We start from the raw sequence: 13,617 nt of genomic DNA on the forward strand, positions 1-13,617 counted from the left end.
AGTTATTCTCCAAAGGGTGCAAAAATATATGTACTATCAGCACCATAAGATGGGGCAAGAAAAAAAAAATATTTCACTAAAAAAACAACAACAACTAGAGAATTAAAGTCTATCTACAGGAGGAAAGTTGAGTAAATTTTAAAAATATGTATATTCCACACAATGAATTATTATATAGTTGTTAGAATGAGTAGATCCTTTTTCTAAAAATATAGAGGTTGCTAAATACTCAATTAATGAAAAAGGTTCAGAGTTGAATGGAAAAATAATCCCTTTGGGGAAAAAGGGGAGGGGCAGACATGGATAAATAGAATCTAGCATACGTATACAATGTGTCTTGAAGACTATATAAGAAACCTAACATTGTATACTTGCTGGGGAGTGGGACTTGTGGTCAAGGAAAGTAGTAGTAAAGCAAACTTGTTTTTCCTTTGCATTCCCTTTTATACTGTCTGTATTTTTAAAATGTATTATTATATAATAGTAAGTTGTAAATTTTTTAAAAAGCAGTACAAGACTGTTCTTCTCCCTGAGAAATACAGATTTTCCCCAATCTATAGATTCTGCCAAGATATTTTTACCTGCATTGAAGTAGGGTAGTTTGTCATTAATGTACATCAGACAGTAAGCACTAACATTTCTCAGGCCTCCATAGGAATCTCTTTCAACTTCTTCCCAGGAAGATTCAGTAACAGAGATGTCATTGTACTTGAGCCAGCTCTGTCGGGGTTGATTATAGATATAGGCCCAATAGTGTCCAGCATTTGCTTGTCCTTCATGAACAAGAACTGCATGCAAGCGATAAGGCACCTGTAAGTCAGAATGTACATTCTCCAGTCAGGTGAAGCAAAGTAATCTGATAAAGTTTAGGTTATTAAGAAATAACTATTTATGATGTGATTAATGTGGGGTTCATATTAAAACATCTTGTGGATTCAAGATGAAGTCAACAAAAACACAGCCTTGGAATTGATCAATTATGTCTTAGTTCCCAAATCTTGAAAACCAGATCATTGAACTACATGACCTCTCTGAAGACTCAACTCTAAACTCCTTAGATCTAAAACCAAATATAACCTAAACATATGTATCCTTCTAATTCAAAACCCTGTTTATCTAAAAATAGAATCACCTTGACTACTCACACTGAAAATGCTTAGCATATTTGGGACCTAAAAAGGTTAGCAGCTATTTTGTTCCACGCCTATTTTATTTGGCACCAAAATTTAAGTTAACATATTTAACTCAGCCACATGCTTCTCAGAGTTAAGTGATCACTGATCTATCTGGAGTGAGGACCCTTTTAATGACATACTTATTTGTTACAAAATTTGAAAAGCACATTTGTATATTTTCAATATGGAGAAAATAAAGCAATGATTAAATGCTAATTAAATACTGGTAAAAGAGATGAAAGTCGTCACAGAATCAAATTAAATTTACACTTACTTTGACCTATTTTAATTACTGGTGAAGATTTTTGAATTAACACAAAAGAAAAAATGGGGAAACCTGAGTTTTACACAGTGCATTCCTGTTAAGCAATGGGACGGTGCCTCAATGCCATTCTAGAAACAGGGCTCTCCTCCTACAGTCATTCTGCCCATTTCATTCATTCACACAGAAGATACTGAAAATCCATGCCCCTAACTAGAATAGGTTTAGAGACACTCCTGGAGGCTCTCTTCCCCTCCATTCCCAGAATTTATTCTAACAAAAATTTCTGTGGATAGTAAGAAGTTCTGTCCTCTCTTTTGGAATTTATTATTATAGAAATAAAGCTTGAAACATGTTGTTAAATGAAAGATCTTGAAGAATCATGGAACTTTCGTAAAGAAAGGATAACTGTTCTCTAGTTCAGTTTTTCCCACTGCACTACTTAAAGTACCATTTTGTGAGTAATTTTTATTAGTATCTGACAGCAAACCTTTCTAAAATATGAAAAAATTCCATGTGGCAGAATTCAAACAAGTATGTGTTAGGTCCTGTTGTTGATAAAAGGTATATTGCTTTCTTTAGCCTAAAATAAAGAAACAGAACAACATCAATTTCTATCTTAAGTTTATTTTTATATCTTAGGGGAATTCCCATTGGGTTTAAAAGAAAACTATCAAATTTTATTTTTGTATCTACCATTAGCACATGCCTTGACTACTTTCCCATCAATTTTCATTCTACCTGACGAAGGAGAGGATCGCAGTACATCTGTTCAATAGTCTGAGTAGTACTTGCAATACAATTCTTTAAATCTGTTTGGAAAAAGAAAAAAGCTTCATTAAAATGATCTCATTCTATGTCACACAGGCTACTTCAACTAAGCAAAGAATATTGCTAGGGTCCTAATGATTTCAGCTTCCTTCTAGGAACCACGAAGCAGTACACAGTTTTAAAGCAGCTAACTTTAAACCTAACTTCAGGTTATGTTTATGTCCTAATGATTTTAGCTTCCCTCTAGGAACCACGAAGCAGTATACAGTTTTAAAGCAGCTAACTTTAAACCTAACTTTAGGTTATGAAGGCTTTTAGTTCAATATAATTATATTAAGGTTTTAAAAAATTATTTTTTATAATTGGCACCACAATTTCTAAAACAGTAAGCTGTTTAGGAAAAGATTTTAATGGGTCACTTGGCTGTAAAATGTATGTCTCAGACAGGATCTGAAATGAGAAAGCAGAACAAAGGGTAAGGCTAAATTTCTCTGAATAGGAATCTGGGAAGAATCTGGAATTTCCATCATCTTTTTGTTCCCTAGACAAAAGGAGAAAGGAAGGGGGCTAGTCTGTGCAATATGGGCAATGAGGTCAAAGGGCTTTTTAAGAATACAATGCTGAATAATCCAATTTTACATTGTGCGTACTGCTCAAATACTCTGCCTCATTAACCTTCAGTAAAAGCATGCTTCATATAGAGACTGAAGAGTAGAAGTCCAGAAAAGCTAAATGCTAAATCTGGGTCAACTTAAGCTAGAGTTCAGATAAACTACCCCAGAGACAGAAATCAGCAGACGCAGAAAAATCTCAGCAAAGGTGATCATTTCCCAGAAATTTTGAGGGGGAGATCCTTCCACATCTGTATAATAGGGGTGTGTGAGCCAAGCTTACAGGGCACTAGAAGTGCAAAATAAGTCACAATTACCATGTCAAAATTCAAAAGCATGGGCCAGGCGTGGTGGCTCACACCTGTAGTCCCAGCAATTTGGGAGGCCAAGGCGGGCAGATCAGTTTAGGTCAGTAGTTTAAGACCAGCCTGACCAACATGGTGCAACCCTGTCTCTACTGAAGAAAAAAAAAAAAAAAAAATTCAGCCAGGTGTGGTGGTACATGCCTATAATCCCAGCTACTTGGGAGGCTGAGGCATGAAAATCGCCTGAACCCGGGAGGCGGAGGTTGCAGAGATCTGAGATTGCACCACTGCACTCCAGCCTGGGTGACAGAGCGAGACTCCATCTGAGGCGGGGTGGGGGGGAATTCTGTAGCATGTACAGTAACGTCAGGAAGTGCACCAAGGTGCTTAACCTCCAAACAGTCAAAAAACAGAAAAGGCAAAGAGTAACCAACAAGTTTTAAAAGAGCCAACCTTGTATATCTTGTTCAATCTCACTCCTCCACCTCTGAAGACAGGTCTTAACAAAGTTTATCTCCTCATCTGTGACTGTTCGTGGAGCTGGCTGTGCAGGCATTTCCATGGAAGACCGAGAAGATGTCAGTGGTTTAGACTTGTGTAGAGAATCTTCAGGAGAAGAAAAGGTACTTTCAACATCCAGAGAAGAGCTTTCTGTACTTGTACTGAGGAAGACAAAAATCATGCTCAGATGATAATTTCCAAAAGATACCTTGGCCTAAATTATGTACTTTAGAAAGCAAGATGCTATATGAAAAAGTACAGGTATTCAGTAAGCATTAACTCTATAAAGGTACGGAGCCAAGCTTTTTCTCTAAATACATCATCTCATGTATCACAACTGGCCTGTGAGACAGATACTATACTATCTCCATTTTGCCAACTGCAAGCCTAAGGTTTAAAGAAATTAAGCAACATGCCCAAGTTCACCAAGGTACAAGGTAATGAAAAGGAATCCAAAGCCAGATCGGCCAGAGTCTTTAGTTCATGTTCTCTGACCACTGATTATTCCTTCTCATGAGGATGGGAAGAGAAGGAAAATGGAAAACAGAAGACTAGGCCTGCAAGAATCAAAGAATCAACTACAGAGTTTACAAGATGAAGCCAACTAAAGTGACACTATCAATCCAGGAACAAAATGCACAGAAGCAAGAAAAAGGAAGCATCAGCTGAATATACAACTCACAGGAATACACACTAGGTGACATCTTGGGGAGTTCTGAGAGAAGGGCTTCAAGTCAAACAATCCTAGATCTACTACTTTAGCTAAATACCCAAGGAAAAGAGTATTTAGCCTCAGGTAAATAATATCTCAACTACAAAATATAAATGTTAAATTTTTTACGTCTTTACTGTAAACTAACAGAGAATAAAGCATACAAAGTAAATGCTAATTTCTCTATTAACCTATTGTCAGAGTAAAACTGCAGGTCGACAAACCAGCAGGAATATAAAATAAGTTTCTAACTGTAGTTAGGTTTCTCTTTTATACCAAAGCTCAAGAACATAAACTTCCTTTACTTTTTTTACTTTAAAATAAACTCTCACTCCTGCCGGGTGTGGTGGCTCACGCCTGTAATCCCAGCACTTTGGGAGGCTGAGGCGGCTGGATCACAAGGTCAAGAGATCAAGACCATCCTGGCCAACATGGTGAAATCCCGTTTCTACTAAAAATACAAAAATCAGCGCACCTATAGTCCCAGCTACACAGGAGGCTGAGGCAGGAGAATCGCTTGAACCCAGAAGGCGGAGGCTGCAGTGAGCTGAGATCACGCCACTGCACTCCAGCCTGGCGACAGAGTGAGACTCCATCTCAAAAAAACAAAAACAAAAAACCCTCACTTCCTCCTCACTCTCTCACATGCACAAAATAATGGAGGAAATCTCTTTTTCCTAAGGTCCATATTTATGGAAAAATACGCCCAGCAAGAGATATCTCAGTTTCAGAGGAGATTACACACATACACCTCCCTGTAATTTTTAAATCTAATACTAAGCACTATTATTTTAGTTGATTAAAAAGCCTGCCAAACCACTTTTTAAATTAAAACTATTTACATTGCATAATGTACATAAAAAGATTCTATTTTTTTAAAAAGTGAAAAGTGAAAGAGCAGCCCCACTCCTATCCCCAGACTCATGTCACTCCTTAGAGATAATCATTCTTGACATTTGGTATGTTCTATCCAAATAAGCATTTCTATGCATACGTGGATGAATAAATATTAATACATGGGGGAGGGGAGGATTGTTGGGGAGAATAGTCAAGATTTTTTGACAAAAAAGTCTAACTTTTTATTGAGTATTAGTGTTTTTATTAGTCAGGCAACACATATCAAATGTCCCAGCTACGTTTCATAGCTCCTCGAGGCAATAAAGATTGTTGCGCATGGCCGGATGGAATAAAATCAGAGGGCTCCTGGGACTTTGCCTCCCTCTGTCTTTACTAGAGAAGCCCCTCTAGGCTGTCCTCTTATTTCTATCCAGTTCTTTTTCAAGTATTAATTTTCTGTTCAGGAATAAGCCTCCGTTTCCTTGATGTTTCTTAGTCATGCATATTTCAAGTGTGGGAGCATGAGATGTTTTGGAAGAGCAGGGCTTGAAGTTTCCTTCGAGAAAGGCCTTTAATGGCAGCTAGCTTGTAGTTTAAAACAAAGCATCACTGGGTGGAGCCTGAACACTATCCTGAACAGTTCGAGAAGCCTCTGAAATAACCCAACCGTCCTATGGATAAGACAAATGCACTGGCGGGCCCACTCCCACCCAAGTGACAGGCAGCAAAACCCTTCCCTTTAAGACAAAGAGCTCACAGCTCCTGTGCTCTTATAGGTAAGTGTGAATCAGGTATAAAGATGGTGCATAGTTTACATTATACCAGAAAAAACAATACATACCATTAAAAAAAATTGTTTTCATTACCTTTCCTTGGATGTCTGGTCAGAAACCGGGCAGTGCACTGAAGAAAGTGGTAATGTCATGTGTGTGTCACTTTCAGGTGGACAGCTTTCTGAGGCAGGTTTTGTACTAGCAAATTCAATAACATATTTCAGCATGTCCGGGAGCGGGAACCGAGCTGGGCCTGAGCCATATTGCACATACCTAAGAGGCAAAGACATTGGTACTCTACTGCCCGAGTCTGTTTTGTATTTTACAAGTCGCTGACAAAAGATCTGTTTAGCACACGGAGTCAATTAAAAGGCTTATTCCTAGAGGTTATACAATATTTAACAGGGTCCTCAATCTATAGGGTAAAAATTCCCTAACTACAAAAGTAAAAATTGCCAACAATCTGAAGTTGTGTATCTGGCAGGAAACATTTCGAATGGGCTCCTATTCAAAGTCATGACAGTTACACTTTTTCATGAAGTCATATTACATTTAGGTTTTGATCATTTATTTATTTTTTGTTTTTGTTTTGAGACAGAGTCTTCCTCTGTCGCCCAGGCTGGAGTGCAGTGGCACGATCTCGGCTCACTGCAAGCTCCGCCTCTCGGGTTCATGCCATTCTCCTGCCTCAGCCTCCAGAGTAGCTGGGACTACAGGCGGCCGGCCACCATGCCCGGCTAATGTTTTTGTATTTTTAGTAGAGACAGGGTTTCACCGTCTTAGCTAGGATGGTCTTGATCTCCTGACCTCGTGATTCGTCCGCCTCGGCCTCCCAAAGTGCCAGGATTACAGGCGTGAGTCACCGCACTGGGCTTTTAAATTTATTTTTGAGATGGGGTCTCGCTCTGTGGCCCACGTGGGAGTACAGTGGTACAATCTCAGCTCACTGCAACCTCTGCCTCCCAGGTTCAAGCAATTCTTCTGCCTCAGCCTCCTAAGTAGCTGGAATTACAGGCGCCTGTCACCTCATCCAGCTAATTTTTGTATTTTTAGTAGAGAGAGGTCTCACCATATTGGCCAGGCTGGTTTCAAACTCCTGACCTCAAGTAATCCACCTGTCTTGGCCTCCCAAAGTGCTGGTATTACAGGTGTGAGCCACCGTGCCTGGCCAGCTTTGGTCATAAAAATAAATTGTTTCTTAAAGGAAAAGAAATGTATTAGTAGTACCCAAATCTGAAGATAATTTTAGTGAACTAGTATCCAAGATTTTTTTTCTTTGCTGCCCTTCAGATTAACTACTTTACAATCAAGAAATGAAAGAAAGCAAGCCAAAAATAGGAAGTAGGTGTTGATAAAGGCCAGAGTTTAAGAAAGTGACAAATCTTTCCTCTGCAGGGTCCAAAGTACCCTATTAGTCACATACTGATTCAATGGCATGGGCCAGGCATAAATTACTGAAGATTTCTTTAGAGTGAGTAAATAATAAACACCAAATACTCTGCCATTACTAGAACATTACGTTAGACTCAGTAAAGAGATTTAGTTTAATGAACTTTAGAGTTCACTCAAGTAGAGAGTCTAAATGGTATGATAATCAACCTGACCTGTTGATACAGGTAACCCCACAATTCTGGGATTCCATTTTACAAGGGAAGAGGGTCACGTCACATTTTTCTTCTCTAAATAAAGTGAAATAAAGAAACAGGTACAAAATTTAGAGAAAGAACACCATCTATTTCTACATTTAAAAAAACTATAAAATGAAAGTGGAAAATAAAGCACAATGCAACTCAAAGTCAACTACATGTTAGAGGGTAGACAGCAAAGGCACTTCATCTTCACTAATTTAAAGAAGAAAGAAAATTCGAATCTGCTAACTACACAGAGTCACAGCTTTCATTTAAAAGGATCTTGGCTAGGCACAGTGTCTCATGCCTGTAATCCCAACACTTTTGGAGGCTGAAGCAGGAGGATCACTTGAGGTCAGGAGGCTGGCCTGGGCAACACAGTGAGACCCTGTCTCTATTTTTTTTTTTAATATAAAAAAATTAAAAATAAAAGGATCTCAAATGTATAAAAGTAGAAGAACCTTAAGAACTGTTTTATCCCTTCAGATCTATCTCCTCGCCTTCACTTTTCCCATTATCAGCTTATCTAAACTCTCATCTTTCAAATTTCATATGACTTTTTTTTTTTGAGACAGAGTCCCGTTCTGTCGCTCAGGCTGGAATGTGGTGGTGCTATCTCGGCTCACTGCAACCTCTGCCTCCTGGGTTCAAGCGATTGTCCTGCCTCAGCCTCCCAAGTAGCTGGGACTACAGGCATGTGGTGCCACACCCATCTAATTTTTATATTTTTAGTAGAGATGGGGTTTTGCTATGTCGGCCAGGCTGGCCTCGAACCCCTGACCTCAAGTGATCCACCCACCCCAGCCTCCCAAAGTGCTGGGATTACAGGCCTGAGCCACTGTGCCCGGCCAACATTTTTATTCTTAAACTGTAAAAGTAATGCATGTACCTGGTATGAAAATTCAAATACAAAAAAGTATAAAACAGACCATAAAACTCATCTACCTCCATCTCAGTTCTACTACCTGATGGTATCCATTAACAGTTTCTTTTATACTTTCCCAGGACTGTGTCACACATATACAAGAAGATATGTGCAACCTTAAAAAAAAAAAAATCTGAAATTTACAATCATTTTATTTTTTCCATTATAAAAATGTATCAAGGGAATAATTAGAGTTTTTAGGGGCTTGGTTTACCAAGATAAAGACTAAAAACTTTTTTTTTTTTTTTCTGGAGACAGAGTTTCGCTCTTGTTGCCCAGGCTGGGGTGCAATGGCATGATCTTGGCTCACTGCAACCTCCGCCTCCCGGGTTCAAGTGATTCTCCTGCCTCCGCCTCCCGAGTAGCTAGGATTACAGGCATGTGCCAGCACGCTTGGCTAATTTTGTATTTTTAATAGAGACGGGGTTTCACCATGTTGGTCAGGCCGGTCTGGAACTCCTGATCTCAAGTGATCCACCGCGCTTGGCCAGACTAAAAACCATTAATCCATTTATGGCTAGTGTTCCATTACTGGAATGCTAAGCTTGTGGGAGTTATTTATATCCTACTGCTCAAGGTCATCGCCAAGGTCTTATTTTTCACAAAAAAAATTTGCAGCCTCCAGCCTAAATGAGTTAGAAATACTTTATAAATTCTATTTTTTTTTTTTTTTGAGACAGAGTCTCGTTCTGTCGCCCAGGCTGGAGTGCAGTGGCGCAATCTCGGCTCACTGCAAGCTCTGCCTCCCGGGTTAACCTCTTTCTCCTGCCTCAGCCTCCTGTGTAGCTGGGACTACAGGCGCCCACCACCACGCCCGGCTAATTTTTTGTATTTTTAGTAGAGATGGGGTTTCACCGTGTTAGCCAGGATGGTCTCGATCTCCTGCCCTCATGATCCGCCCACCTCGGCCTACCAAAGTGCTGGGACTACAGGTGTGAGCCACCACACCGGGCCTTACAAATTCCTTTTTAAACTACCAACTGGGACCTACATGAAATAAATCCTCTATTACCTTAGGAAAGAGACTGCTTTCCTAAATCAAAAAAGCTGATTTCCAAGCTACTGTCTTACCTCCACTGCCTTAGAACCCTAAGGAGAACTAAACCTCAGCTGCGATGGCACCTCTGGCAGTCAAGTAGGAAGAACGAGCAATGTCCTAAAACAGGCTAGATGCAGACTGTGATCCAAAAGCAGAGGCTGTGTTAGGAATGGGACCACATAATTTATTATCAAACCAGGATACTTCTGAGAGTGAAAGAAGGTGCTGTTAATTATTCAAGAAGCAGCAGCACAAAATGAGCCATACAGCCACTCTAGTGATCAGGTACTTCGGGAAACTACATTTCCCAGTATGCCCTGTCCCTTGAAAGTCAAAATGATTCACTGGCACAGAGCACCCTGGGACCTGGAGATAGCACCATGTAGAGGTAAAAGACACAGGGCTGGTTCTGACATGGATGTTTCCTCCTTCCATGGGACACTTAGCCAGACACAGGACACAACACCAGAGATGGAATTTCAATGGATATTAAATCTAGAGTAGAACTTTTCTCTTGCCAACATTTTTAGCTTCCAAAGATGTGGAGCTAGTTGAGATGTCCATTGGTCTACTTCTCTGTTTCTCCTGGTACTGCTTCTGACTCCCCACGTCACCAACATCCCCACTGCCACCAGTCTTTCGGGGAATTCTGGGCAAGTTGTTCTTCCCACTTGGGTTCAACCGATTTGTATAGATCCATGGTGGCCTGGGTGTCTTCCACAGAGGAATGCCTATTTTCCCAACCCAGATGTCCCAATTCAGCAGATTCTTGAAGAGACGCTTCAAAGACATGGTGATGTTCACCGTGCAATCAGCCTTCCAGTTGGGGAGGAAAAGGGGAATATGGGAGTTGTCACTGGTGAGGGACTTCGGATGAAAGTACTGAAGGGCTTTGAAGTCATCATGGATGGCATGTCCACCACCATCTTCCCTTATCTTCAAGATATGCCACGAGCAATCTTGAAAGAGCATGGCATTCACCATGTGCTGCTTCTGGACACCACTCCACCTGGTCTGGCAGTTCACAGTGTGGCTGGGGAGGATGTACTCATCATGAAGCACATCTCCACTGTAGCTGACAGTGCTACATGGAACCAAGAAAGTAACATGCCCCTTGGGTCCTGTGTCCAGCACCTCACAGCCAACTGCCACTATTCTTCCTTGGCAACTTCTGGGATGCTCCAAAGCATTTATTCTGAGTGAGCGTGGGTAGAGTTCCGTGGGGCGCTGACCTGAGAGGATTTGTTCTGTGGGCCTTTCTTCTGGGAGTGGGTTGGGTGGTTATTAATCTTTAGAAGGGCACCTCCAGCAAATCTACTTAGCTGCAACAGAATCAGCATTCTTTGAAGGGGCAGAGGACAGCCAAGACACTGCAGCTTTCCTGTCCAGGGACTCTTCTGACCCACTGCTGGAGGCAGCTGCCTTCTTTTCTGGGAAGGGAGGGGTCTTCCAAGTGCCATCCACCCTAGGAGTTTTCTCTTTCTTTGGAGGTTCTGAGTGTAACTTGGGCGCCTTGCTAGCGGGCTGGTTCTTTCTATTCAGAAAGCCTCTCTGTTCCAAAAGTTGCCACTTCTTAACAAAATCTGGTGCTTGACAGTTCCTTCTAATGCCTTTTTGGGAGCAGGTTCCGCCAAATCCAGACTAAGGAGTCAAGTAGACATGGGGACGGTGGGTGGTGAAGGGTGTGAGGGCGGGGTGGGGGGGTGGGGGAGTGGGGGAATATGTTCCCTGGCCCCTCTGGCCTCATGAAGGTACAACTTGAAGGTCTCATTTTATTTTAAAACAAAAGTATTATCATGCTAAGGAAAATGCTCCTATACTCTATTTTGAAATCCAGAATACCCTGTTGTCTCCTGGTAAATTGGTACTTTTGAACTATAAAACATTGTTTCTTTTATGTTGTTGTGAAGAGATGGGATCTCTTATGTTGTTGTGAAGAGGTGGGGGCCAGGCGCAGTGGCTCACACCTGTAATCCCAGCACTTTGGGAGGTCGAGGCAGGTGGATCATGAGGTCAGGAGTTCAAGACCAGCCTGGCCAACATGGTGAAACCTTGTCTCTACTAAAAATACAAAATTAGCTAGGCATGGTGGCACATGCCTATAATCCCAGCTACTCAGGAGGCTGAGGCAGGAGAATCACTTGAACCCAGGAGGCGGAGGCTGCAGCGAACTGAGATCGTGCCACTGCATTCCAACCTTGGAGACAAATCAAGACTCTATCTCAAAAAAAAAAAAAGAGAGGGAGAGAGAGAGAGAGAGATGGAGTCTCGCTAAGTTGCACGCTGGTCTCAAACTCCTGAGCACAGGCAATCCTCTTGCCTCAGTCTCCCATATAGCTGGCACATGATACCACATCCAGTTGATATGGTTGATTCTATAAAAATAATTTAAAATTTCCAGCCTTACAAAGTATCACTAAAACTTAAAGGTTTAGTAAAATACTGCCAGACTTAAAGAGTCCTGAAAATCACTTCCAGTACAGTATTTGAGGAACCGGTTTTCAGCTTAAGTCTCTATTAAGACAAATGACTAGGCACAATATATCTTGTATAAGCTCTTCTGGAGTTAAGAGTGGAAGCTGCAGCGGTAGCGGTGGGGGTACAGTGCAGGGTCCATCTTAGGCCTGGTATGGAAAGTGTTGCCCTTCAGGGAAATTAATGGCCTAATAAGGGAGTAGGTGGAGGTGGGGTGGTCGTAGAAAGAAAACTGTTAAGTGGATAAAGGGAGGAGAAGCTATTGACTGTGTATGTGATCTCTTTCTTAAGTGTAAAATCAACAGGATCTATCTAGACTAGAAAGAAATTAAATTGACTCCTAAGTAAATTATAGAAACTCATTCCACAGAAATAGTGTAAAACCAACAATCAAAAAAGTGAAAATTCCTCAGAAAGAGAAAGAACTCTGTATGCATCAGAAATATTAGCCCTTTTAATCAGCACTGCTCTAGGTAGAAAAGCACTGTTTTTTCTCTTTCTTAGACACTTCAGAAACTGCTTTTCCAAAAGTGGACGGGACCATTGTGACACTTGCCTCTCATGTTTGTGAAGAAGGTGGCAAGGGGAGTAGGAAAGAAGGCTATAAAATCAGAACTCAGGTTCTCCTCGGTACACTGCAGTAACTGTGTGGCTCTGGGTCACTTAAGTACTCTGGGACTGCTATTTACCCCTACGAATACTACTAGCTGATCTTGAAGACTGCTTCACACTTAGACACAAAATTTTCTTAGCTATTTTATAAAATACTCTAGTTAATATTTAAACGTTGAGTTACTTTTTAAAGAAAAACAAGGTATGTTTTTAATATTCTACTGTCTTTTACATTTCTAAGCATGAAAGTGTCCAAAACTCACCTTTCCAATTTTTGCTGCAGAATTTTTATTTCCTCCTTCAACTTTCGAATACACTCTCTCTTATTTCGAATAAGCTCCTTGCTCCTGTACATGTACCTAAGTAAATAATCCCACAAACACAATTTATATTTTAAAACATTAATGACATAAAGTCTCAATAAACTAAAGATTCAAGGAAACTTCTTCAATCAGATATAGGGCACCTATGAAAAACATATGGCTGACATTATACCCAAGGGTAAGACTGATACATTCCCCCTAAGATCAGGAACAAGGATACCCACTCTTGCTACTTCTGTTACATATTCAACTGAAGAGATAACCAATGCAATAAAGTAAGAAAAACAAACAAAAGGCATGCAGATAGTAAAGAATGAAGTAAAGCTGCCTTTTAGTTCCACATGATGTAAGTATCTATGCAGAAAATCTTAAGGAACCTAAAAAAATACATCAGAACTAATAAGTGAGGTTAGTAAAGTCAAAGGACACAAAGTCGATTTAAAAAAAAGAAAAAAAATCAACTGCTATTCTATACACTTGTAAAGAACAAATGAAAAATTAAATTAAAAGCAGGAATTGGCCGGGCGCGGTGGCTCAAGCCTGTAATCCCAGCACTTTGGGAGGCCGAGACGGGCAGATCACGAGGTCAGGAGATCAAGATCATGCTGGCTAACATGGTGAAACCCTGTCGCTACTAAAAAACAAAAAAAAAAACTAGCTGGGCGTGG

At 40.6% G+C, this 13,617-nt stretch overlaps 1 protein-coding gene and 1 pseudogene across 13 annotated transcripts in view; both read right to left on the reverse strand.

Annotated features, from left to right (window-relative positions):
* The window catches only part of USP28 (ubiquitin specific peptidase 28), an 80,230-nt gene that overhangs the window by 13,956 nt on the left and 52,657 nt on the right, over positions 1-13,617 (reverse strand). For 9 of the 13 annotated variants that reach the window (XM_038005180.2, XM_073021171.1, XM_038005176.2 and 6 more), the window contains 5 exons: positions 12,890-12,985; positions 6,041-6,220; positions 3,578-3,786; positions 2,179-2,249; positions 582-810 (listed from right to left, as the gene is read on the reverse strand). In XM_038005180.2, coding sequence (XP_037861108.1) covers positions 582-810; positions 2,179-2,249; positions 3,578-3,786; positions 6,041-6,220; positions 12,890-12,985 — 785 coding nt within the window. The remainder of the gene's footprint in view (positions 1-581; positions 811-2,178; positions 2,250-3,577; positions 3,787-6,040; positions 6,221-12,889; positions 12,986-13,617) is intronic. The other 4 variants (XM_073021176.1, XM_073021161.1, XM_073021157.1 and 1 more) reach the window with 1 other exon arrangement.
* Positions 8,807-11,200, reverse strand: LOC103248499 (interferon-stimulated 20 kDa exonuclease-like 2 pseudogene; annotated as a pseudogene).

The sequence above is a fragment of the Chlorocebus sabaeus genome, chromosome 1, assembly GCF_047675955.1.
Source record: "Chlorocebus sabaeus isolate Y175 chromosome 1, mChlSab1.0.hap1, whole genome shotgun sequence".
In the NCBI taxonomy this organism is placed as follows: Eukaryota; Metazoa; Chordata; class Mammalia; order Primates; family Cercopithecidae; genus Chlorocebus; species Chlorocebus sabaeus.